Source organism: Trichosurus vulpecula, chromosome 3, assembly GCF_011100635.1.
Source record: "Trichosurus vulpecula isolate mTriVul1 chromosome 3, mTriVul1.pri, whole genome shotgun sequence".
In the NCBI taxonomy this organism is placed as follows: Eukaryota; Metazoa; Chordata; class Mammalia; order Diprotodontia; family Phalangeridae; genus Trichosurus; species Trichosurus vulpecula.
The window spans coordinates 151,866,265-151,893,643 of NC_050575.1; the positions used below are offsets into that span (position 1 = coordinate 151,866,265).

Sequence of the window (27,379 nt, forward strand, 5' to 3'; positions counted from 1 at the left end):
TCCAAAGAAGGGAAAAAAAGATTGGATAGAGTAATATTAAATTGTGGGCATTTTCAGAGCATTTTGGGTTTTTGTTTTTAATACAATATAGACTCCATCCTTTTCCTTAGTTCTACCTACACTAAATTTATACTTTTTTCGGATCTATGCAGCCTTTAAGGAAGAGAGGAGAATTGGGCTGATAATGTTGAGATCGTGGAACTGGGTAGTGCAGCATTTGAAATTTGACAAAAAAGTAAACTGAGGCAATTTTCCGTGCAAGATAACATTTCTTAACAGGGGGAATAATGCCTGTCAGTAAATGGGTCAGTGGCTTACCTCCATTTATGCCAAAGACCCCAAGCAAAAGAACAGCTCCTCTGATATAGGTTTTGGGGAGTGCAGAACAAAAAAGAGAACAGGGTAGATGACATCACAGGCTTGAAGGCAACGTGATTGGTTAGAGAGTTGAGGCGCAGGGAACAATATGATTGGTTGGAAGTGTGGTAATGAGGGCTAGCAAGGACCCCCTCCTCCTCTCCTGAGACTAAGAAGTGCTCCTTGTTTGAGTCTAGGCGTGAGAGAGTGGCCCAGACCTTTGGACAGCAAGCCAGACATCCTTCAAGGGTAGCTTGGTGATGTAAAGACATTTGTCTCCATTACCTTGTGTTCACACGCATCCCCCAAGGTCAGCTAAGTTCCTTGAGGCAATACTAGATCAGTGATTATCCAGAGAGCTGGATTGCTAAACTTTAACCCATTACCAGCTGAATTCTGAAGTAGGTATAGATACAAAGAACCAGGGCTTAAGCAGTTACAGGACAAAAGCAATTAGCTGTATATAGGATCAATAAGAAAATGAGGCACAGTCAATTCAATCTTCTTATCAAGGGAGAATCTTCTAAGAGTTGGTCTGTTGTGGGCTACATTTCCTCAATTTCATGTTGCTTCAAGACACATTTTGTAGTCTTTTTTATTGACACAGAAAATGTGCAATGGTTTTATTAGATCATGAGCTCCTTAAGGACAGTAACTCTCTTTTGCCTTTTTTTTAATCCCTAGTGCTTAGTACACAATGCCTAGCACATAGTAGGTGTTTAATAAAAGTTTTTTGATTGTTTTTGGCAATGGAGAGGAGCCATTTTTTTTTGATTATTGTTGATTATCTAGAAAAGTAGTCTATGGTTCTGGTACAGGAAATAATTTCTTGCTCGATAAGGAAGATCAGGTACTCATCTTTCCAATAAAGGGTTTTATATCTAAAGGAACCTGATGTCTTTTCTGAGTTGACTAACTGGGCTCCTACTGTTGCACATCCTACTTTGAGCTTGATATTAATATTGCTCTCAGGTCTTGCATGGTGCAAGTCTAGGCTTGAATTATGTTCATCTAAAACTTGGTGAGTTACTGTATTTAGTCCATTGCCTAAAAAGTGATGGGGAAAAGAAGACTTTGAGCTGGGAAAGAAGCAGCACGAATGCCTTGGACAGATACGAAGGCTAGCTTTCAGTAATATAGGAAGTGACAAACTCCCTCAGAAACTGAAAATATAGTTATATTCTAAAAAAGGAATCCAGTGGAGGAGAAAAAGTGAAGAGAGCCTTTTTAAAGAATTAAATGTCAACTTCTAAAATAATTTTTGTTCTGTTTGTGGACTGAACTTACGATGTGCTTTCAGTCTCCAGTTGGTGGTATACAGTAATCAATACCTTATTGTTGGCAGGCATTATATAATAATGTAAGGTTCATTTATTCCCTTCTGGTTAAAGTTTTTTTTTTTTCTGTAATCTGCCTTTAGATGATCTTAATACAACCCATCAACACTGTGTTTTGGCTGGTTTGCAACCTCGATTCAGTTCTACACACAGAGTGGCAGAGGTAAGTAGAAAAGAAAATCTGCTGTGAATTTGAGAAGTAGTTGAATGATCAGTTAAAATACCACCATCAACAAAGGTTCCGTCCTCCACCTGGCCTCTGTGGTAGATTGAAAAATCTCTAATAGTATTTGGAAGGAGAGTAGCTCGTCTTACTTGACTTCAGCCTGGATTCATCTCTTCTTTCAGCTCTGTGGCTCTTCTGTGGAACTACACTATATTACCTTGGATAGGGGTAGCATCATAACTTGGGGCCAGATCACTGTAATAGGCTAGGGGCCCTGAGCAGAAGTGGCTGTTTGGGAGGTTCTGTGTGGCAAGGATGTCATTTTGTAGTTAGTTCAGCAAGGTCAAGGCCAAGAGGTGGCTGGCCAGAAGAGAATGGAAGTGTGTTTGTGTACTTGTGCTCCTGCATGTTTTAGCTGTGTCTGGGTTGGGGATGGTAGTAAATTTGCATTTTCCTCGACTTTTAATTCAGGCCTCTGGGCATGTGAATGTTAATTTAAAGAGGCAGTTGCTATGTTGACAAGGAATTTCTGAACTCTCCCTAGTTATCCTCATATCCCAGACCTCATTGCTCAATTCTGTCACCTTTAGAGTAGCCAGGGACCGTGGGACATAGAACATGAGCTGAAGGTCAGCAGACCAAACTGATTCTTGAAGGGAGCTGAAGTGCCAAAGTCTACCAATAGTGAATACCTTAGTTGTCATGTGTCAGTGTGGGAATAGCAAAGATGAAGCAGATCATTATTTCAATAACTATGTGATGCTGTTAAGATGGTTACACTCTCACCAATATTCAACTTAATCTGTCTACTCCTCATTCTGTACAATTCTTGTTGCTCATCTCCACAGAGGATCTACCCCTCACAATATGTTAGTCTTCTCCGTGAGTTTTTTTTTAATTTCTATTTCTCTTTTGGATAAGTTTTATTGATGCTTTTTGTTTCCCACCTCACTCCTTCCAAACCCTCCAATGTGACAAAGACATCTGATATAGAGGCCATTTCTGATAACATATATGATGTACTGCTCTATATATGCCTATATATGATATCTGCCATGAGGTAGGAAGTACATGTCATTATTTCTTTGCCAGGCCCATCATTGGTTTTCTCTTTACTTGGAGTCAAACTTCCGTGTAGTGATCTTTTCATTTACATTCTTGTAGTCATTACATATATTTTCTTGGTTTTGCTTTGCTCTGCATCAGTTCATATAAATCTTCCTAGAATAGATGGACCAATTAATAGCTCTAACAATCATTCAAGATCATTTTCATTTAGGATTGCTTATAGTTTTGAATTTACGTGACTAGCTAGTTGGGGCTGGGTAATGCCAAGTGGAATTTTAAGAATGCTATATCTGGCCTCATCTTCAATTTAATCCCAGACCCATTACCAGGAATGGAGGACCAGGATATAGAAGTGTCTTTCTAGTTCTCAGGAATATCCTTGTTTCTATGCTTGATTATTCTGGCCCTGGCTCATTAGTGACTACAGCATTTAATTGCCCTTTTATAAGTCAAGGGGAATCCAATTTTGGCCTGTAAGATTGTGAAAGTTTTTAGGTATGCTGTGGTCAGAGGCAAGGTAAAGTAGATCTTTGTCTACTCTTGTCATTTCTAGCAACAGTCTCCCTTTATTTTTGTAAAGAGTGTTTTATAGTTATATTTATAGAAATTTTCTGTGTGTTGGCGGGTTGCCGCAGATATGTATTTTGGCGTTATTTTCAGTGGAATATCTCATATCCTTGATCATGTTGGAAAGCCTTCTGATTTATCTCTGTTATATGGAAAGTTGATTTTAGCTTTAGATGGATACTATATACCATTGTAAGGAAAGATCCCTGCTTATGTTTTATAATAGAGTTTTAAAAATTATTGTTGTATTTTGTCAAAAATATTTTGTGTATCTATTGATATAACCATGTATTTTGTTGTTATTAATGTCATTAGATAGATAATAGTAGGTAGATCCCAACTAATAATCTATTATTGATATTAATATTGACTCTATTATTGAACCAACCCAGTGTTCTTGGCATAAATCTAACCTAACCATGGTGTATATAAACTTTTTTGATGTGTTGCTATAGTCTCTTTCAAATATTTTATTTAAAATTTATATGTTGATATTCATTGGGGATATCTATCATCTTCTTTCTTGGTTTTCTTTCCCTGGTTTAATTATTAAGCCCTTACTACTGGATATACCTAATTCCTTCTCCTACCTCTGTGTTTTGAGCCTCAGTAGTCTAGCCTTACACTCCTGCCACCCTAGACATAAGGGGAAAGCTTAAAAGTCTACTGTCCACCTTTCTTCTCAAATCTTGGCTGGTTCTTTGCTGTGTATCCTAAATCATTCTCTCCTATCTCATTTCCAGAGGTATTCCTTTGTATCATGCTATCCTGCATATTATGGATTTTTTAATGAAAAGTTGAGTTTTTTTCCTTTTAAATATTAATTCTTGTTATTCACCTATTTTCCCCTTATTTTCCCATTATAACTTTTAATCTTTTGATCCTCTAATCCATTGATATTTTCTTTGCTTTCTCAATGAAAGTTTTTACATTTCAATTTTTTTAGTCAAAAGGTAAAGTTTCATTTGAAATGAATAAAAACCTGATCAGGACATGTGTTTTTAAAAAAGAAAAATAAGCAACAAAAAATATCCTTGTACCCCAAATTAATTTCCTTGTCTTGCCCTGGTCACATGAAAAGAAGCTTTTCATTTCTTAATCTTTCATTACTTGATGTAAGTATTTAACTTTTTGCCATTTGTTCAGTATGCAAATATAATAGCATGCTCATCTAGGTATATTTTAGAAAAAATGATTCAAGCTTCTCTTTTATTGAAAATTAATCTGTTTTCATTGTTTTTTAGCTCAGCTATGAAGGAATTGTTGTTTTTAAGTGTCAGCTGTTGTCCTTTACTCTTTGGAAGATCACATTCCAGTTCTTCCTTTGGTTTCTTATAACATAGAGTAATCCTATACTTTTATGATTATTTCTCCTTGGAATTTTAAGAATTTTTTCATTGCTCACTGCACAACTTATTCCTTGATGTTATACATCTAAAATCTGATTGCAGTGTTTCTTGGTGATTAAATATCTGGGTTTCTTTGTGTACTTACTTGTCCTATGGATTCTCTAATCTGAACTTTGCCATATCTTTCCACTATTTCTTGGCAATTTTTCTGAATGATTTCTGAGGAATCTAGTATTCAAGTTTTTTTAAAATAATGCTTTTCTAGAATATTTATAATCCTTAGATCTTCTCTTTGCATTCTATTTCAAATTCAATATTTCTCTCCGCCACCCCCTTTATTTTTTCTTTTGTCACTGCATCTTCCCCAAGTAAATTATGTTCTCATTTTCTTTTGAACACTGGGTTATTGAATTAATTTATTTTTTATTCTTACTTATCTATCTCTTCCACTGATCTACTTTTCTACTTTTTAATCAGTAACAAGTAGTTTTGATGATTATTTCTTTAGAGTATGGTTTGAGCTCTGGAAATACAATATCCTCTTCTTTCCTACCTTTTTCATCATTTTCTTTAAGATTCTAGACTTTCTATTCCTCTAAATTAATTGTGTTGTTTTGCCTAGCTTTACAGATTCCCTCTGATAATTTGATTAGCATAGCACTCATAATATCATTATTTTAATTATATTGGCATGGCTCAACCTTGAGAAATGACTTTCCTTTGGTGATGTAAGTGATTCTTTATTTCTTTATAGAGTGTTTTATAGAATATTTATATAACTTGGATATGTCTTGGTAAATTGGTTCCCAAATATTTTTTTGTGGAAGCCAAGATCGTGGAGGGAAGTCAAGAAGTTGCCTGAGCCCTCCCCAGTTTCCTTTAGAAACAATGTTAAATCAAGCCTCTAAATGGATTCTAGAGTAAGAGAACCCACAAAAAGATGGAGTGAAACAATTTTCCAGCTTAAGATAGCTTAGAAAGACTTCAGGAAAGGTCTGTCTCACTTGGGCAAAAGGGGAGCACAGGCCAGCGTAGATGGTGTCTAGGCAAGCCAGTGGGAGGCTCTTAGCTACAACACAGATCAGCAACTGAGGCTCCTCAGTTCTGGCTCAGCAGGCCAGTGGCACAGCAGACCAACTGTGAGGCCTGTAGCCCAAGCTCACAAGGTAAGTTGCTAGCCCTGGAAATCAGGCAACAATAGGTGTGACTAGGCCAGGACACCCCAATGCTGTGAGCAAGATGCCAGCACTTGAGGCCCCAGGACACAAAGTCAATGACCAGGCCCCTGGCCCCCAGCACAAGAAGCTTAGGAGGAGAACTCAACTTCAAAGGCCACAAAATAGGCCAAAAAATGAGCAAGAAGCAAAAACAAACATTCACCATAGAAAGTTACTATGGTGACAAGGAAGATCAAAACACAAACTCATAAGGACAACATTGTCAATATACGTGCATCCAAAATCTCAAAGGAGAATATGAATTGGTCTCAAGCCCAAAAAGCCTTCTTGGAGGAGCTGAAAAAGGATTTTAAAAGTCAAATAAAAGAGGTAAAAGAAAAATTGGGAAAAGACATGAGAGGTATGCAAGAGAGAGTCAACAGCTTGGAAAGGAAGGAAAAAAATTGACTGAAGAAAACAATTCCTGAAAAAATACAGTTGGACAAATGGAAAAAAAAATCCACTGAAGAAAACAGCTCTTTAAAAAGTAGAATTGGCCAGGTGAAAAAGGAAGTACAAAAGCTAGCTGAAGAAAATAATTCCTTAAAAACTGCAGTTGGGCAAATGGATGCTAATGACTCTATGAGACATCAAGAATCAGTCAAAACAGAATCAAAAGAATGAAAAAATAGAAGAAAATGTAAAATACCTCATTGGAAAAACAACTGACCAGAAAAATATATCCAGGACAGATAATTCAAGAATTATTGGACTACTTGAAAGCCATGATCAAAAAAAAAAAGAGCCTGGACAACTTTCAAGAAGTTATCAAGGAAAACATCCCTGATATCCTAGAACCAGAGGGTAAAATAGTCATTGGAAGAATCTACTGATCACCTTCTGAAAGAGATCCCAAAATGAAATCTCCAAGGAATATCATAGCCAAATTCCAGAATTATCAGGTCAAGAAGAAAATATTGCAAGCAGCCAGAAAGAAACAATTTAAATATCATGGAGCCACAGTCAGGGTTACACAGAACTTAGCAGCTTTGACATTGGAAGGCCTGGAATATTCTGGAAGGCAAAGGACTGTGGATTACAACCAAGAATCAACTACCCAGTAAAATTGAGCATAATTTTTCAGGGGAAAAGTGGACATTGAATGAAATAGGGGACTTTCAGTCATTCCTGATGAAAAGACCAGAGCCAAACAAAAAATTTGATCTTCAAACACAAGACTCAAGAGAAGCATAAAAAGGTAAACAGGAAAGAAAAAAATGTTATTCAATAAGGTTAAACTGTTTACATCCGTAAGTGGGAAGAGAATTCTTGAGAACTCTATCTTTATTAGGGCAGTTAGATGGGATATAAGAGGGTATGGATATAAGTTGACTTTGATGTGATGATATTAAAAAATAATCAAGGAGTGAAAAAAGGATTGTACTGGGCAAAGAGGAAAGGGAGATGCAGAATAGGGTAAATTATATCACATGAATAGGTACAAAAACCCTATTACAGTAAGAGGAAAGAAGGGAGGGGGGGTGAGCATTGCATGAACCTTATTCTCATCAGATTTGACTCAAAGAGGGAATAACATATACACTCAGTTAGATATATAAGTAAGTAGGAGAAGAAAGAGGAAAGAAAATGGAGGGGGGCTGATATAAAGGAGGGCAGATTTGAGGGAGGTGATGATCAGAGACAAAACACTGGTGAGGAAGGAAAGGTTAAAAGGAGAGAGAAAAGTATAAATGTTTTAGGCGGGATAGAATGGAAAGAAAGACACAGTAATCGTAACTGTGAATGTGAATGGGATGAATTCTCTCATAAAATAGAAGTAGATAGCAAAGTGAATTAAAAACCAGAATCCTACAATATATTGTTTACAAGAAATACACTTGAAGCAGAGAGGAGAGAATAAAGGTAAAAGGCTGGAGAAGAATATATTATGCTTCAGGAGAAGTAAAAAAAGAGCAGGGGTAGCAATCCTGATCTCAAACAAAGCAAAAGCAAAAACAGATCTAATTAAAAGAGATAAGGAAGGAAACTATATCCTGCTAAATAGTACCAGAGATAATGAAGTAATATTGATACTAAGCATAGATGCACCAAGTGGTATAGCATCCAAATTTTAGAGGAGAAGTTAAGTGAGTTACAGGAAGAAGTAGACAGTACGGTCCTTTGCCTTCCGGATTAGTGGGGGGCTTCAACTGCCCCTCTCAAAATTAGATAAATCTAACCACAAAATAAACAAGAAAGAAGTTAAGGAGGTGAATAGAATTTTAGAAAAGTTAGATATGATAGACCTCTGGAGAAAACTGAATGGCGATTGAAAGGAATATACCTTTTTTCTCAGTGGCACATGGCATCTACACAAAAATTGACCATGTACTGGGACATAAAAACCTCACAATCCAATGCAGAAAAGCAGAAATATTAAATGCATCCTTTTCAGGTTATGATGCAATGAAAATTCCATGGAAAGATAGACTAAAAATTAATTGGAAACTAAATAATCTAATCCAAAAGAATGAGTGGGTCAAACAACAGGTCATAAAAACAGTCAATAATTTTGTCAAAGAGAATGACAATAATGAGACAACATACCAAAATTATGGTATGTGGCCAAAGTAGTTCTTGGGGGGAATTTTATATCTCAGAGTTGCAGAATATAAAATAAACCCAAATATTTTTTGTATTTTATAATTATTTTCATGACCTTTGCATTTCTTTTACTTCATCTTGTATTTTCTTATTGTCATATAAAAATACTAATTATTTTTGTAGTTTTTTTGTATTCTGCTATTTTACTGAAGTTGTCAATTTTAAAAATTTGATTCTTTGCCAATTCCATGGGGCATTCTAATTAAACCATTATTTCAACTGCAAATAAACTTTTCTTGTGCCATTGCCAGTGCTCATGTTTTTTTTTAATCTCTTATTGCTATGGTTAGCGTTTGTAGAACTATCTCAAATAATAGTGTGGATAAGAGAGTCATCCTTGCTTTATCCTTGCTTTTATCAGAAAAGTTCGTACTATTTCCTCATTGAAAATAATGCTTGTGCTTGTTTGTGGTAGCTAAGAAAGAGAAGCAAAAGAGATGCTCATCATTTGGGAATTGTTAAAAAAGACTGTGGTACATGAATGTAACAGAATATTACTGTGCTAAAAGAAACAAAAAATATGATGAATTCAGAGAATCATAGGAAGATTTACATGATCAGATGGATGAAATAATAAGAGCAAAAAAAACCCCCAATATACATGATGACTACAATAATATATAGGTAAAGGATAACCATAAAACAATAAAAAATGAATGTAGTATTGTATATATTTTGTATTGATCAGTTGTGCTCATTTTTTTCTCTTTAAAATATTATTTTTTCTCTGTGTTGGGAGAAGGGATATTGGAAAAAATTCTGGCAATTTAAAGACAAATTATATCAATAAAAATATTTAAGAAGAAAACAATGCTAGCTTTTACTTTTAGGTATTAAAATAGTCCTTCCTTGTTGATGGTATTTAGGACTTTTTAACGTAATTGAGTATTATGCTTTGTCAGTCTTTTGAACAAAGTCTGTATGTTTTGATACAATCATCAGCTTTGGGGGCATTGGGGATTTTAATATAATGATGTTTAATATGATTAATTATGTTGAATCATGAATGGCATAAATCCAAGTTGGTTTTCATGAATAATTTTTCAGGTGCATTGCAGTATTTTCTAGGTTTTTATTTTAAAAATTTGCATGAAGATTCATTAGTGAAATTGATCCATAGTCACCTTTCTTCATGCATATACATACGTGCGTGTGTGTGTATGTGTCGTATTTGGCAGAATGTTTTCTTTCTCCATTTTTAATAATAATTTGTGTAGCATTATATTAATTCCTCTTTGCCATTTGATAGAGTTAATTTATAAATCATCTAGATCATTTTTTTTTTCTCCTGTAGTTCTTTGATGGGTTATTCAACTTAAGATTCAACTGAGATTGATTAAGATCCTTATTTCACATTCTGTTTATTTTTCATGTTTTTGTTGATAATCATCCATTAAGAATTTTTAATTTTGCTACCATATAATTATGTCTTTTAGGTTCTAAAAACTTTTTTATTTCTTCTGTATTTCTTGTGATTTTACCTTGTTCATTTTTTAACTTAAGTAATTTGATCGCCTTCTGTTTTTTTAAAAAAACAAGTTAGCTCAAGGTTTATTAATTTTTTTGTTTTGTCAAGGAATGAGATTTTACTTTTATCATTTCTATAGTAAATTTATTTCTCATTTTTTCCATTTCTCCTCTGATTTTCAGGATTTTTTTTTTATTTTGGAGTTTTGCTAATTTTTTTTTTCATTTCTCAACAGTTTAAAATTGCATTGTCACATCTTTTTAAAAAAAATTGGTAATGTATATTTTCAGAGATACTACTTTAGATACATCCCAGAAATTTTTGGTCTGTTGTCTCAATGTTATTATTGTTTTCCAAGAATTATTAGCTGTTTCTATGATTTGTTCTTAGAATCTATTATTTTTTTCAGTCTTTTTCTAGGTCTGTCTTTGCTGTCTTCATAGAAATCAGGAATTACCATCATTATTAAGCTATGGTGTGCAAAAGAGTTATTCAGTATTACTGCTTTAAAAAACAAACACATTTATTTGTAATTCCTCTGTGCCTCAGATCAGTTAATTTTTTAAAGCTATTATGTCATGATAAGAAATATATATTCTTTAATAGTCCCATTCAGAAAATACCATAAGTCAGCATTAAATTCTCCAGAAGTTTAGTTCTATATTTTCTTTTTGGTTTACCTGTTAAATTTTTCCAGCTCTGAGAGAGAAACATTTCCAATTGGGGTATTAACTGTGCCTTTTTGAGCTTCAGTTAACCTTTCCTTTAAGTAATTAATTCAGATTCTATGACATCTGGTGTAAATCTGTTTTGTTTTTGTGGTGGTTCTTGTCTATGGTGCCTTTAACATTAATGTAGTTTCCCCATTTATATTTCTTGATATTATGAATTTTTATCTTTTGTCTTGATGGCATGACTGTGACCCCTGCTTTTTCAGAATAACCTGAACACAATAATTTTTGTTTCAGCCTCTCATTTTCATACTCTTTGTGTCTTTATGGTTTTTAGTGTGTTTCCTGTATGCTACCAATTGTTGGATTTTCTTTTCTTATTCTGACACTTTCATTTTATTGAATTATTTACTCTATTCACATTTACAGTTACAATTATTAGGACTATGTTCTCCTCTTTTTATTTCATATTTTTAAAAAATTAATAATTAATTGTAATAATTTTAACCATTTTAAAAGTTAGCATAGTTTTCTTGTAATTTATTTTTCTTGTGTTGTTTTGATGTTCATCTGTTCCCATGGATTCTCCATTCTCCCCATTCATTTACCCGCCACATCCCAAGTTCCTTGAATTTACTTAATTTGTTATTTTTTGTTCATTTGTTTGTCTATTTATTTCTTCCCCTTTTTTGACTACTTTCCCTGCCCGGTTATGCATGTAGTTCAAAATCTTTCCTCCATTTCTCATCTGCCACTGATGAGGGTTTGGGGTGAGAGGTGCTCGACACCCCAAAGTACAGAAACACCGGGTCCTGCCGAAAGAATTCGACTCAAGCCTTCTCAGCCAAGGGAAAAGAAAGTTTATTAAGAGTTAGCCACATAGGCCTGCCCCCAGAGATCCCATCCCTTGCGACGCCTGTAAGGAAAGCGGGCCAGACCAATCTGAGCTAGATTGGATCTGACCACCTTCATGGAGGCAAGATGGAGATTATATACACAAAGGTTGTGGGAGGGATTGAGGGGTGGTCTGGGGTGGCCAGAGGAGGGGTCTAGGGAAGGACTTAAGGAGGAGTCTAAGGAGGAGCCTGAAAGGACTGGGATCAGGTCAGACTCCCGGGTGGGGGAAATAGCTGAAGGCTATATGGAAATGACAACCCATAAAGGGCTGGGGTAGCAGAGCTAGGGTATAGATATTTTGATCAGGTTTAAGGATGGGAAATAGGATTAAGGGCGGGAGGTCATTGGGAAGACAAGATTAAGGGTGGGAAACAGCTGGACAATAGAGGACTGGGCAAGGTAGGCATTTGGGCTTAATGGTTATAGCCTCAGGCCAAGGCCAGGTAGAGTGGGAAGATTCAAGGAGAGTTCAAGGGTTCAAGGGGTTCCCAGAGACTGTGCCCTCATCACCACCTCTAATTTTATGTAACATTACATAATTGAACCTTTTCCCAGAGGTTTTATTTAGTTTTGTCATTATTTCTCTTCCCTTCTTCTCTATTCTGAATCTTTTCTAGTTCATGGGCTGATAATTTCTTGTTCTTTTCTGTATTTCCTTTGTTTTCCTTTTGAAGCTAGAACTTTTGAAATTGAATCCAAAATTGAACTCTTTCTTCAGTTCCATTTCTATGTTATTGTATTTATCGGTCTTACCTCATCCTCTATAATTTCTGCTGTGTCTTACTCTTAGAAATATTAATTCATGAAGGGAGTACTGTTAAGTAGAAGCAGAATGGTATGGTAGAAGATTATCTGTTCCTGGTCTTGTAGGCTCATTCAGCTCCCAACCTTAGCATGATTGTGTTCTACTCCTGTACCCAGATTATTGTGCTTTTGTGTCTATATTCTACCCTACCACTGGGAACTTGCTGCCTTTGGGGTTTATTTGTACCCCTTTCTGTCACAGAGTGCAGTACTGACAAGTATTGTCAAGAAGATTATTTCTTCATATGCAAGTTAAATTCATACAATCTTTTATCCCCAATATACTCACCCCCTCCCCCCATCATGAGAATATTCTTTGTTATTTTTTCTTTTCCCTCCTTTGAGTAAGACTTTCCTTCTATTCTTCCCACCTCCACAATCAGTTCTGTTTATGTTTTTATCCTATACTTTCATAACTCCTTCTCCCCTCCCCAATTTTGTTGATAAACCGAAGAAATTACTAACTCTTCTCTGCTCACCTGTGGATTTGGTGGTTATATGTCTCCAGCTTTCTTTACTTCATACCTTTCCCTACTCTAGCTTTGGTTTGTTTGTTTGGGTTGTTTTTGGAGGGAGGAGGCAGGGCAATTGTGGTTAAGTGACTTGTCCAAAGTCTCACAGCTAGTAAGTGTCGTGTCTGAGGTTGGATTTGAACTCAGTTCCTCCAGACTCCAAGACCTGTGCTCTATTCACTATGCCACCTAACTGCCTCTAGCTTTGGTTTTTTAATGTGTTATCTTTCCTCCCCACCCAATAAATTAATGGAGTCATTAATGGAGAAGGGAAGTATCAAGGCTTATTAATTCAGCTCTTGCTCATTCTCTTTTCCTGATTTTTAAAGTTTCTCTTAAATCTTTAGCCCTTTAGAACTTTTTTGTCCCTTGATTCATCTTTTTTCTTTTAGCTCTCAATTTAGCCTATCTTTGTGGGGAAAAAAAAGTCTAGAAATACAGAAGAATTTATTTATTGTTTTCTCAACTTTACTTGTCTTTGTGTTTGTTTCTCTTGTCTGGAGTGTTTGCATATCAAATAGTCTCATCCTGAGGTGGGGCATAAGGGAGCACCCAGGAATGACTCAAATACTTCTATTTTATTGAAGTTTCATCTTTTTCCATTCAGTTATTAAGATCAGTTTTTTAGGATATGTTATCTTTACAGTCTGAGTGCCTTTGCTTTTTTGAATATCCTATTCCATTTTTTCCTCCAGTTTCTTGTGACTGTGGGTAAATCCTGGGTTATTCAAATTGGTGTTCATTCATATTTGGAAGTCCCCTGGATTCTTACAAAATTTGTTCTTAATTGAAATTGTGGAGATTTAACCACCATATGGAGTTTCAGGGATGGAGGCCCTTCTCCCCCCCCTCCCTCCACTCCAGCACTGATATATAGATTTGATCAAAAGGGCTTTGTTATCTGCATTAAAAAGTTTTGGTCATTTTAAAAAATTTCTTGCAATATGGTATTTAGGTTTTGTTTTATAAAAAAAAAATTGTTGTATTCTAACTGGAGATGTATAGCCCTTAAGTTATCTTTTCATATCCTGTCTTAAAGATTTTTTTTTTAGAATTCATATTTTTTTTAATGTCAGTGCCTTTTACTTTTCTCCTCCTTTTTTTCCTGTTTCTGCATTTTTAAGTTCCATATCTGTTGTTTCCTCTTTTAAAACCTTTATTCTTTGGAGGTCTTCATTTTGTCTTCCATAATTGTAAAATTTTGCTTAGAGATCTTTTATTTCTGACCTTAAATTGTGCTTAATTTCATTTGTTGCGATTTTGTTGAATTTTTTGCTCTTATTTAATGATCCCTAAGTATTTCATACAATTCTCATTTCGATCAGGAATTTTGCTTTATCTTCCTTTATGGTATACATATTTACCGTACTCTGGTTTTTCTTTGACATTTTACTCAAATTCCCTGGCTTTTTTTTTTTTTTGGAGGAGAAAGGGCTGGGCAATTGGGGTTAAGTGACTTGCCCAAGATCACACAGCTAGTAAGTGTGTCAAGTGTCTGAAGTCACATTTGAACTCAGGTCCTCCCAACTCCAGGGCTGGTGCTCTACTCACTGCGCCACCTAGCTGCCCCTTCAAATTCCCTGTCTTTATGAATGTTTCTATTCTTTTATCGGCTTGTGAGGTAGGTTTTTAATCAGGCCTTATTCCTTGGCCTTTTGGTATTTCAGCTCTATCCTTGTACCTTCAGACATTTATGTCTTATTTCCATTCTCCTCACTCTTTGGCTCCCTTCCCTTCCACAGCTGTGCAGACCATAATACTCTTGTTTTTCCCTCAGCCTCAGCATCAGCCTCCTTGGGTTAAATGTGTTGGAGACTGGCCAGAGCTGATTTCTGATCCCCTTTCCCTCAGTCTTGGAAACTCTTTTCCCTCTACTCAGCTCTGTGTTGTCCTTGTTTTTTATCCCTGTATCCTCTAGTTACTTTCTATTTACCTGGCTTTTCTGTATAGAATCATTATCTTCTATATCTTGCAAGGTGAGGGAGATTCAAGCTGAGTCACCGTTGGGGACTCCAACAGTGGGGAGTCCAAACAAAGACCACCAAAACTATGTGCCCTGAAGCAGGTTCTAAAGTACACTTAGGGGTTAGGGAGTGCCTCTTCTCTATTGCTTTGACTTGAGCCCCCCCCCCCCCCCCCCCCCGCTGTTAACCCCCATTTCTATTTAAATACTTTACATCTATTAACTTATACAAAGGGATATTTACTTTGAAAATATGGCAGAAACAAAGTTCAGAATTCCTCCCTCTTCTCCATCCTCCTTCCCCACTCCCCAGCACCTTGAGAACATAATCTTAGCTCAATTCTTACATAGTTAGCTCAACCATGTTTATATCTCAATGCAGCATCCTTCTGTATGAGGCTTCAGCTACTGCTGGACTGAGACACCATTGCCAAACTGGTCAGCTGCAAAACCCAAATTCTCCAAAGCCTCCTGTTTTCCTCCTAGTTGGCTGACCAGGACCATTTTTCAGAATGTCTGCACCTACCCCAATTTTCTCTCCAAGGCACTTTGTCATGACTGTTCTAAAAGCGGACTCCCTAGTCTGTCTCCATAGGGAGATGCCTCTAGAGACCCTCTGAGCATGCACCAAACCTGGTGATTTTTTTAATGATTAAAATAATTTTTTTTACCCCGTATGGTATTTCTGTCTTATTATATTGTGAATTCAGTTTTACTTGCTTTGTATGTGGCACATAATTCCTTCTTCTGAGGTTTTCAGGTTGTGAAGTTTGGAAGAAAACAATTATTCTGTCCTCTTGCTGATTATTTGATCTCATTTTTCTTCTTAAAACACTGCAAATTAGACCACCAAGTCAGGCAAGTATCTTCTCATACTCTCCATCAGAGGTCATTTTTCTCTCACCCAAACCCTATCATTTCTTAACTTAAGATATATTTTAAAAAGCCATTGTTCCTTCAGGTTCTATATGACTTTCTTCTAAAACTTCCTATTAGAATGCAATAGGGACTGCCTGCTTTTCTATTCGTATCCTTCAGGCTTAGCACAGTGCCTAGAATATAGCAAGCACTTAATAAATGATTTTGTTTTCATTCATTCATTCACTCACCCTCTATTCTTGCTATTAATGGCCCCCAAAAAACTGGCCCGTTTTCCTTCCTGTTTCTTTGCTGATGAACTTCTGTGGCAAACTTCAGACTCTTGGGCTCTTTCCACTTCATTTCGTCTTTGGTCCATTTAGGTTTAGATAGATTTGTAAGGGTGGAGGTCAATTGATTGCTGATTGCCCTATACCACTTGAAAGTAATTACTCTCAGTAGGGGGGAATCAGTCAATCAGAACTAAATGAGTCAAAAGACTGTTCCAAATTGGGGGAGGTGAGGAGGAGAAGCGCTGATCATTCCCCTAAGAAGCTTAAGAACTAGGATGAGATTTCCAGAATCCAACAATAAAGAGGAAGGAATGTGGCAATCCAGAGTTTGGTGGGTGGGGCACTGGCAGCCCCAGGGCTGGGGTGCAATTAATGAAAGGAGAAAGAGAAAGTAGGACTGAATGGTGGGAAGGTAGATCTTGGGAAGATTTGTTGATTAGCCCTATAGGAATCTCAGATCCTAAGGCTATACGATACCACCATTTGTAATTACTGCTCAAGGACTAAGGGAAGTTCCAAGGACTCTGCTCTTTCTTCTGCTTCCCTTCCTGTCTTTGCCCAAACAGTTTTCTTCCAGGAGCCTGACTTTTGTCACAACCACAAAGAAGACAGTAGATAGAAATGTAAAGTAAGAATGTGGAAATATGTTTAATATGATTGTACATGTATAGCCTCTGTCGGATTGCATGCTGTCTTGGGGAGGGAGAATGAAAGGGAGAGGGAGAAATTTAGACTTCAAAATCTTGTGAAAGTGAAAGTTGAAAACTAAAAATAAATTAATTAAAAAATGTAAAGCAAGGCAGAGAACCCAACTGTCCAAATGTTAGAAATTTTCTTAACTGTGAGCTTAGAAATATCATGAGTACACTTCTGACATTTTTTGTTCAATGTAAACTTTCTCAAATAGCAAAAGAAGGAATCTTGTGGAATTAAAGGGCTGTTACAATGTCCCTAGGCTTAAAACAAGCCAACTATTATAACTGCTGAGGATAGCTAGATGAGTATTTATTAAAGTACTTACAATGTGCCAGGCACATTGTGTGATAAGCACTTAGATTACAGATACAAGTAAATAAGATGGTCTGCTCTCAAGGAACTTACATTCTGATGGGAGAAAGACAAAGCATAAAGGAAACACAGAAAAGGGGTAGGAAGTGGGAACAATATCCAGGGTGGAGCAAGGAGCAAAGTGATCTCGGCTGGGGCCTCTAAAGTTATGGTTGTCTGCAGTTGAAAATCACAAGTTAAGACAACAGACCTTAGTTTTTCTAGGAATATGATCTTGTGTTTTGTGTATGTGCTACAAGACTTCAAAGGCTTCAAAGTGTGGTTCACAAGACCAGTGATATAAGTAGTAGCTCTTGTCCGCATCCTCTTTTCTTTGGAGAGTGACTTTCACATTGAAATTCTAGTCATGTTAAATATAGATGATTTGCTTTTTGCCTTCTCTGCCCCATTTGTGTTGTGTAGAAAATTGACTGTCATATAGAAATACTGTTTTGTGTATTAAATTTCTTAAAAAGACTGTCAAGTTTTTTAATTGCTGAAGACCAGATTATGTAGGAGGCCATTGTTTGGCTTAGAGCTGTGTTGTTGTTATTGTGTTTGTCCTTTGTTTCCGAAGAGGACCATGACATCAGAGAGATGATGACATGGCTTTCAGTTGACCTTGGTTTGAGTGACAGAGGGCTGTGCAAGGTCACCAGCCTCACTTTCTCCTCCAGAGCCATCTGGGTCCAGTGGCCAGATATTCATCAGCAGGACTGGAGATGGCCCAGGATGCAATGGGAGACCCTGGCCCTTTCAGGCTAAGGCCTTTTCAGGTTCTCACTTTGAGTGAGGTGCCCATTCAGTGAATGGGGCTCTTTCAGAAGTGAGTCAAGAGATGGCCCTTTTAGTTAAAAAAATAAAAAAATTAAAAAAATCCAACTGGAAGGGGAAGACCCTCAGGGTTGCTGGCTAAAAGAAAAACAGTTACCATTTACATTCACTCTGAGCCAGGAGGGCCCAAAATATAGCCATTAAGTGGTGCTTGGCCAGGGACCTATTGATGTCCAATCTATCAGATCCAGAGTGAACTGGGTTTAAGGTTTGGTCTTTGAGGAAAAAAAGAATGAAAGAAAGACAGATAGATGGGAAGGAAGGACGGAAAGAAATCTAGCCAGTAAACCCCAAGTCAACTGGGCAGCTTTTGGCCCTCAAAATTTACCTTCCATTGGAGACGAGAGGGAGAAGCAGAGGATAAATTGAGTTACCCAACTGGCTGGGTCTCCATTCAGGCAGCTTCGACTACTCACAGGTTGTGTTTGTTTATCCTTCATTTTCGAAGAGGACCATGACATCAGGGCGATGATGACATGACTTGCAGTTGACTTTGGTTTGAGTGAGGGAGGGCTGTGCAAGGTCACCAGCCTCACTTTCTCCTCCAGAGCCATCTGGGTCCAGTATGTTGGTGGTAGAAATGTGCTTGGGTTTAGACATAGAATACAACTTTATTTTTGTGTATAAAAAGTGAGTGGAGTTCACCTCTCTTCTTTACTTTTCCTTTGCAACAAATTGGAGGTGCTTGCCTTTGTGCCCTCTGTGCTGTGAGATTCTAATATTAAATGCACATTGGCCCCAAGGTTCTGCTTTCTGCCCTTTGCTTTTCCAAATCCTCAATGGTTTTATCTCATTTGAGATGGGAATTCTCATGCAAAAAATTCCAGTACCAGAAGGGTCAATCATCAAGGTTATTCCCAGGGATTTGGTTTAAATTATAAATACTAAAATAAAAAATACATATTTTAGATATGTTCTTTTCCTTTATGTCTGAAATCTTTTATAGCTTTCCTTTAATCATTAAAGGAAGTCATGTTGTTATCAAAACAAATGGATACGTGTACAGTCAGGCTGCTTCCTCTTGTTCTGGACATGAGACATTTTTCTCATCCAGGCATGTGGGGAAAGAGCCCTTATGAGGAAATTTTGGTACTTCACACAGAAGGAACAGATAGATATGCCTTGTGTTGACACTTTCATACCATTTCTTATTTAGGTTTTAAGTTTCTTGAAGTCCATTCTTTGTAATTGTATAATGACTAATGCAATTTGGCACACCCCTTTAATGATCAATACATGTTTATTGTAGTGAAGGGAAATGAATACTTTTCTTGTGAGTCTCATACATATATATCACAAACCAGTTATCCTCATACTCAAACCAGTCATCCTCACACTGGGTCCATTTGCTTGCCTCATCATCATGGGGCATTTTTCCAAGAGTAAAGGATCCTTGGAAAATTCTGGTTTAGGTGAATGGTAAGTAACCAAATCTGTTTCCTTATTGCTTTTACCAAACTGCTCTTGCTTCGTGGGAGGGCGCTTATCTCTTTAGGGTCAGTGCAGAAGGGTAATGTACCAGCCCTGGCACTCGCACTCTCTCCACCCTCCTTTGCATCAGTTTTTTTCCACATATAGGCTCATTCCCTCTTTTCTGGACTCACACAGAAATTAAAGAGGATCCCAAACTTCTGACCTCTTCTTCCTTATGAAATTCCCCTGATACCGTACCAACTATTGATCTGCTCAAGGCACTTGCTTCTTAGACTCTTGAGTTTGTGTCTACTGCTATATTTTCTCTAGCCTCATCATTGAGGCTGTGTCCTGGCACTGAAGTAAGCCCAGGGCAGCTTTCAGCCTGTGCATGCCTTTATTGCCTCCCATTCACTGGATTTAACCTTTCAAACCCTTTCAGATTTTGACAACATAAGCCATTCTGACCACTGCTGATCTTTCTCATATGCTCTTGAGAAACTAGTCTGATCTAGTTATGAGATTTAATGTACCATGAGATGAAAATAAAAGCCTAAAAATGTGTTCTGTGATAATCTCTTAGCTCCCCGGTCAGCTAACCAGTAGACAGATATTTAGAGAGCACTGACTTTTGAGCAAGGCACCATGCTAGGTGCTGTACAAAACTGAAAGAGCCCCTGCCCTCAAGGTATTTGCATTTTATCAAGGGAAGCAACATGTACACAAGTCAATAAATACAAATTTGTGCACAAACATAAGGTAATTTAGATGGGGCTGGGAACGATATTGCGGAAGAGTGAGGGCAGGTCTGATGTAGCAAGTGGCACTTTAAAGGGAGCTAAGGATTCTGAGTCAGTCTGTAAGCATTCTTTAATCATTTAGTATGTGCCAGGCAATGTGCTAAGCTCTGGAGATCCAAAGACAGATAAATATTTGCCTCCAGTCTTCAAGAAGCTCACATTCTAATGAAGGAGTTAACATACAAATAACTCTATACACATCAATGTATATAATATAAATGGAAGGCAACCTCAGAAGAGAGGACCTAAGGTTTGGGAGATAGGGGTGGAGTATTAGCAGAAGGTGAGATTTGAATCTTGAAGGAAGCCAGGAGGCAGAAGTGAAGAAGGAGAACATTCCTGGCACAGGATATAACCAGTGCATAAACATGAAGATGGAAGATGTATGTGAGAGAGTGAGGCAGACAGTGTAGGTGGATCATAGAATATGTGGAGGGGAGTAAAGTGTCGGATGAGTAGAAAGATTGGATTGTCAGGTTGTGAAGGTCTTTAATTACCAAAGATTTTGTATTTGATCCTGGAGGTGATAGGGAGCCACTGGAGGTTATGGAGTAGTAGTGTGGCATCGTTAAACATTCCTTAGATCACTTTGGCACCTGAGTAGAGTATAGGATAGAGTCCTTGAGGCTGGGTGACCAACCTGAAGGTTATTGTAGTAGTCCAGGCAAGAAGCGATGAATTGAACCAGGGTGGTAGCCATGTGAATAGAGAGAAGGGGAAATAAATGAGAGATGTGAAAATAAGAATGATAAAATTTGGTAACAGGTTGGATATGTGGGGTAAATATGAGTGAGTGTGAATTGTCAAGGATGACACCAGGATTGTGAACCTGGGAGGATGATGGTACCCTGGACATTAATAGGAAAATTGGGAATGGGAAGAGATTTGGGGAGGGGAGAAAGATATTGAGCTCTGTATTGGACATGTTAAGTTTGAAATGCCTATAGGACTTTCAATTCAGTATGTTCAAGAGACAGTTGGTGATTTGAGACCGAAGTTCCAGCGCCATGTTAGAGCTGGATATATAGATCTGGCAATCATCTGTATATGAGATCATCAGAGGACTAGGTTCTGGGACAGAGCCTTCTGGTTCTGAGAGATGGAGTTAGAGAACAAGTACATTCCAGGCACTTGGAAGCCAGCCGGTAAAATGTTGTGTATACAGAATAGTAAGTAGGAAGGTAGAAATTGTGTAAAGAGTCACTTGGTCAGAACTGAGTCTTGTTCCTGATGCTTCATCTTTTTTTTTTTTCTTACAGTGCTCAGTAGGGACTCTGGATTATATTTCTAAACGATGCCAGTTGGCACTGAAGAATGTGCAGGATGACATGGAACCCAGAACTATGCATTTGAGATCCCTGGAGTCATCAGTTATCAGGCAGGGGGAGGAAATTCATAATGAGGTAAGGATGGTGGGAAAGGTGGTTTATGTAGGTACTCTGTGAAGAGTTTATCAGCGTCAGGTCTCAGATACATTGTTATTTCTGTATTGTTTCTCTGGGGTGTATGAGGGTGTTCAGGGATGACTAACACCTCTGGGTGAGGGCTGCTTATCCATCTTTGGTGTCCACTTCAACCAATTCTCACCTGTGCCTCTAAGAAGCTATGGCATGCTCGGTGTCCACACCCAGGTAAACCATCTTTGCAGTTGGAGGGTAACTGACACGCCTCAAACCTGTTGGTGAGTCAGAGGAATGTCTACCCCAAGCATGTGGAGACTTCTTCTAGAGGAATGGGCAGATGAAGGCAGCTGAAGCAGGTGATGGGGAGTGCTTAGGGATTGGTCAAACATTGGAGACCCCAAGGCCATCCACTGCATCCCCGGCCATGGCCAGTCAACCTGACTTTTGTCCTGCCACTGGATTTCAGTGACTCAGCAACAGAGTGAGGCTGATGACTTTATGCAACTCTGCCTCACTGAAATCTAATTCATGTGCAAATTAAGACATCACCCTCAAGATGTCATTGTCCTTTTCAAAACCAAGTACAAACAACAAAATTATTTCCCTATCTCTATATTTTAGAAGATTGTATTATTGGTTCTCAGGCCTGTATCTCCCAGTTAAAAGGCAGTCTTGATCCTCAAAGGAATGGGTATTTACCTCTGTTTCTAAAGCTTAAATCCAAGGATTCATTTCAAGTCAAGAAGCATTTTTCAAATTTCACCATGTTACCCTCTCTTTTCTCATTCATTCAACTCCAGTGACACCCTGTTGCCTCCAAGGTCAAATACAAATTCTTTGTTTTGGTATTGAATACGTTTCATAATCTGGCACCTTCCTACCCATCCAGTCTTCTTATTGTTTACACCGCTTAGGTACTCAGCAATCCAGTGACACTGGCCTCCTTACTCTTCCTAGAACTAGATACTCCCCCTCCTGAGTCTGGGCATTTCCACTTGCTATCCCCCATGACTGGAAGGCTTTTCTTTCTCACCTCTATCTCTTACCTTTCCTGGCTTCCTTCCAATTTTGGCTAAAATCCCACTTTCTGCAAGAAGCTTCGCCACATCCCCCTTACTGCTAGTACCTTCCTCTATTGATTATATCCAGTTTACCCAGTACATATTTTATTTGTATTTAGATGTTTGATTTCCCATTAGATTGCGAGCACCTAAAGAACAGGTTCTCTTACCTTTCTTTGTATCCTCAGTTTAGTGCCTCACACATATAGTAAGCACTTAATAAATGTTTTTTGACTGCCTGCTGTGTCTAATATACATTATAGACTGTACACATCATAGGATTGGGGGTGAGGGTAATACAAACACAAAAATTGAAATAGCCCCTGTTCTCAGAGAACTTGTTTTTTATCAGGTAGATACAACCTTCACACAAGTATATAATATACAAAGGAAAAGTTGAGTTTGTTCTTCATTGTCGAAGAGGACCACGGTGTCAGGGAAATGATGATGTGACTTGCAGTTGATTTGGATTTGAGTGGGGGAGGGCTGTGCAAAGTCACCAGCCTCACTTGCTTCTCCAGAGGAAGAAAAAGTAATATGAGAGGGAAGGATCATGAATAAATGGGACCAGAGGTTACTCCTGAGCTGTCCTTGGAAGGAAGTGTGAGGTTTTTTGAGTCAGAAGTGAGGAAGAAGTACATTCCAGGCAGTTACTTAGCATTTATTAAGCACCTACTATGTGCTAAGCACACCTACACTGTGCTAAGTGCTGGGGAAACAAAAAGGGGTAAAAGATAGTCCCTGCTCTCAAGGAGCCCACGATCTAATGGTGAATTGTAGACATGAGGGGGTGCAGTGGCTTCACTAATCTGAGCCTTTACTAGTGTTGGGATTTCCTGTAAGGGAGCAACAATGAGGCCTCCTTTCTAGAATCTAAGAGTGTGGTGACCAAGAAGTCTTCCAGGAATCGTAGGATTGGAAGTTCTAGCAGCATGGTCATTTTCCTGGCTATATTAATAGGGTACAGATTTGAATGCAATGATTTTGGTTTGTTTCACTTCTCTTCGCCTCCCCCCCAAAAAAGAAAACCAAAACTCAACTTGAGAGGCCAAGCAAACAGTAAATACTATTCTTGAATACACAGCTTGGCCTCTCTTTCTCCCCTATCTTTCTCTGACTTCTTGTCATGTTTTATTAGCATCAAATGAGGAAAAAAAATAAAGCTATATACACAGATTGTTTATTCAACAGCCAGAATATTGTCATTTGAACCCATCTGCTTCAGAATGTGTCTGGCAGGTTTTTTTTTAACATTGTACATATGGGGAGTGATCAAGAAACCTTAGCTGGGTGAGGCAGGCCAGCAACCCAAGGTTGAATGGAGACCTTGAATCTGTGTTTTGTGTGTTCAACCACCCTTTTCCGTGGTGCCTCCATCTTTGATTTTTCAAGGTCATCTCCTTATTTAAGAGATTAATTCCACATGTTGAGGCACATTGTCAAATATTGTTCTCTTACCACACAAGTAGGCCTGAGTTTCAGTGTTTGCCCATTTGTGTGTGCTTAGTTCTTTGCTGTTAAATGAAATCCTGAATATATATATATAATAGCTATCCACTTCTCTTTTGTTTTCCTCACTCTTAAAGACTAGAGAGATGCCTTTAGTTTATTAATTTTAAGACAAAGTTTTGCTATTATAAGTAACAAAAGTTTCAGTCTGTGTGAGCTTGGAAGTGTTCCTTTTTTTTTCTATGGCTTTAAATCAATTCAATTAAAGATTCTTTTAGTTCTTGCTCAATGCAAAACACTGTGCAAGGCACTAGGTGAGATACAAAGTTTAAATTAGATATGATCCCTGTATTCATGGAACATAGCGTCATATTGTGGAAGGCTCCATGGATTTGTAAAGCCTGGTATCACATCTCAACTCTCAGGTCAATTTCTTCATATAAAAAGATGAAAGAACTTAGGAGATTTTCAGGAACCGTTTTAACCTTACTCCTTCAAAGCTACTGAAATGGGTCATGTTATATCAAATTGAAACAAAAATATCATATCACTTTTGTAGTAGAATGTAAGCTTCTTAAGGACAATAGCTTTAGAGTTTTATCTTTATGTCCTCATTGTTTAGTGTTGTGTCCCGTCCGTGGGATTAGCTTAATGTTTGTTAAGTTGGGTGGGGTATAGGTTACATTTACCAGTAACTAAAGAAAATGGACAATAATAATGGCGTATGTATTAGAAAGGTGCAAAATGAAGTGATATGTGATATCCAAGGTGGGAAAGTTCTGGTATGTGGGGAAGGTCAGAGAAGTCTTTCTGCATGAGGTGATATTTGAATTGGATTTTAACATATGGGTTAGGAATTCAAGAGTCTAAGAGAGAGAAGGGATGATTTTCAAGGTACAGGACTCAGGAGGAGTGAAGCTGTGGAGACAGGGTTTGCTTAGACAGCCAAACATATGACGAAGGGAATGAAGTGATAAGGCTGCAAAGACAGAGTGGAGCTGCAGTGTGAGGAGCCTTGAGTCCCAGGCAGTGGGGTTTGAAGTTCACTTGGTAGGTAACAGACATTTTTGAAGGGAAGGGTGGTGTGACTAGATCAGTGCTTTAGGAAGGTTAGTTTCACAGAAGCGTGGAAAGAGGAAAGAATGTCCCTATGGAGACTCATTAGGAGGCAACAATCCAGATGGGTGATAATGAAACCCTGCACTAGAGTATTAACAGTAGTAATAGAAAAGAGGGTTTCAGGGCTTGAGATAGAGCCAAGGTAGCATTGACGGGATAGGGTAACTGTTTGGGTATAAGAGGGGATTAATCAAAACCAAGGTTCCAAACAGAGGATAATGACAATGCTGCCAATAGAAATAGTGTAATCAGAAAGAATGGGTTTGTAGAGGAAGATAATAAGCTTTGTTTTAAGCATATTGCATGTGAGGTAGTGATGGGACATCCACATGGAGTGGTTTGTAGGCAGTTGGAATGTCAGGCTGAAGGCTGGAAGAGAAGTCAGGGCCAGAATGAAATTACCGAGGGAGAAACAGTACTGAGAAAAGGTGGCGTAGGAAGGTAGGAGTAACCAAACACAGAACCTTGAAACATCACGTTAAAGAACTGGAAAGAAGACAAATCTGATAGACAGTCAGCATGCCTAGGAGGACAGGGTGTCAAGTCAACAGAGTCGAGTGTTGTTGGAAGATGCCAAAAAGGATTACGACTCTAAGGAGGCCATTAGACTCAAGTTGCACGTTGCAAGGGATAGGTATGAGCACCTTTTCAGAAGGGCTTGTTTGAAACATTCCCAAAGTTCCTAAGACATTCCTGAAGGGTGTTTGCTCGGTCCCCAAACTGAAAGCTCTTCCACTTTGTAAAATTGGACTCCCTCTCGGAGCTACAGCCAAGTGAATGTTGTTCACCTTTGCTTTATGAGTCTCTTCTAAGGGGAAAGTCTGTCCATTTGCATAATTTTTTCTTAATAAAACATTGTTATATTCTTTAGTTACCTCATTTTTGTGGCTTTGTTTGCTTTTTTCATTAGACAGTGGGAGTAGCATATTCTTCCTCCTGATCCCCAAGAATAAAATTGAAGATGCAAGGCTATTTAGAGAAGAAGACTAAACTACATTTTACTGTAGGAATGATCTGGGTGATTTGCAATTATCAGAGAAGCCTTTTCTGACCTCCTTTACACTTTCAGTAGAGTGATTGGGTACTCAGTTTTTTTCATCAGTTATTGTTTTTAATCAAGGCTGTTGTGACCAGTGTAGTAGCCCATTGTAGCTGTGGTCAAGGCCTCAGTCTCCAGTTAACTAGATTTTTTTGTCTTATTTTTGTTTTTATTGTTATCTGCTTCTCCGGTCTCTTCTGTTAGCCTTCAGTATACAGTGAGAAACTCAAGTTCATTTGAAAGGAGGTTTGTATAGTTTGTCTCGTGTGTCACAGCTACGAAGAGTAGCCCTGTTCAAAGCCACTGCAAGGCAGATGTGCATTTTGAGCACTCAGAGAAAAATGAAAGCATGGCAGGGAGCTGGTGGGTTCAAAAGAGAGACAATATAGATCACCTCCATGGGCAGCATTTAATAACCAGTGCCTTTTAATAATTGACTGAGATGCTTCAGTACACAAAATGTCAAATGGTGCTCATGGCCTTTACTACCCAGCATTGACTGGTTTCCTGAAAACGGGCTTTTAATCATGATGTGAAGAACACTGACTGTGGGTTGATGTTGGACATAAGTGTACAGTCCTTTTACCTTTTTGCATTCCTTTGACTTCATTGGTCCTTAGGGGTTATACCAGCTAGGTGCCCACATGATTAGCCTATGGAACTCAGTCTTTGTCCATGAGGAAGACTTTAGTAATGTGTGTTATATAACATGGTTAGGTAGTAAAGATTTTCTGGTTAATCAAGTTAACAAGAGGCAACATAGCATGGTGGGGAAAGTGCTGGATTTGGAGTCAGAGGACTTGAGTTTGAAGCCTATTTCTGTCACTGCCTATGTGACCTTGGGCAAGTCAAATTAATCTGTGTAACAAGGAGGTTGGATTAAGTGACCTATACATAAGGCCCCCTTTCCAGAACTAAATCTTTAATTCTAGGGCCTTAATTATACATACCATAGATAGATTACCAATTTGTTGTTAAATACAATCCAATAAAACATAGCACTTAAATAAGACTAAACATTATTCTATCTTTCTTGGATGATTCAGAAAACCCCTCAAGATCTCAAAATATTTATAGGTCATG

General features: G+C 37.9%; 1 protein-coding gene across 1 annotated transcript in view; it reads left to right on the forward strand.

The window, feature by feature from the left end:
- FTO (FTO alpha-ketoglutarate dependent dioxygenase) overlaps positions 1–27,379 on the forward strand; it is a 432,232-nt gene that overhangs the window by 168,471 nt on the left and 236,382 nt on the right. The window contains exons 5-6 of the mRNA XM_036751285.1: positions 1,778–1,857; positions 21,485–21,628. Coding sequence (XP_036607180.1) covers positions 1,778–1,857; positions 21,485–21,628 — 224 coding nt within the window. The remainder of the gene's footprint in view (positions 1–1,777; positions 1,858–21,484; positions 21,629–27,379) is intronic.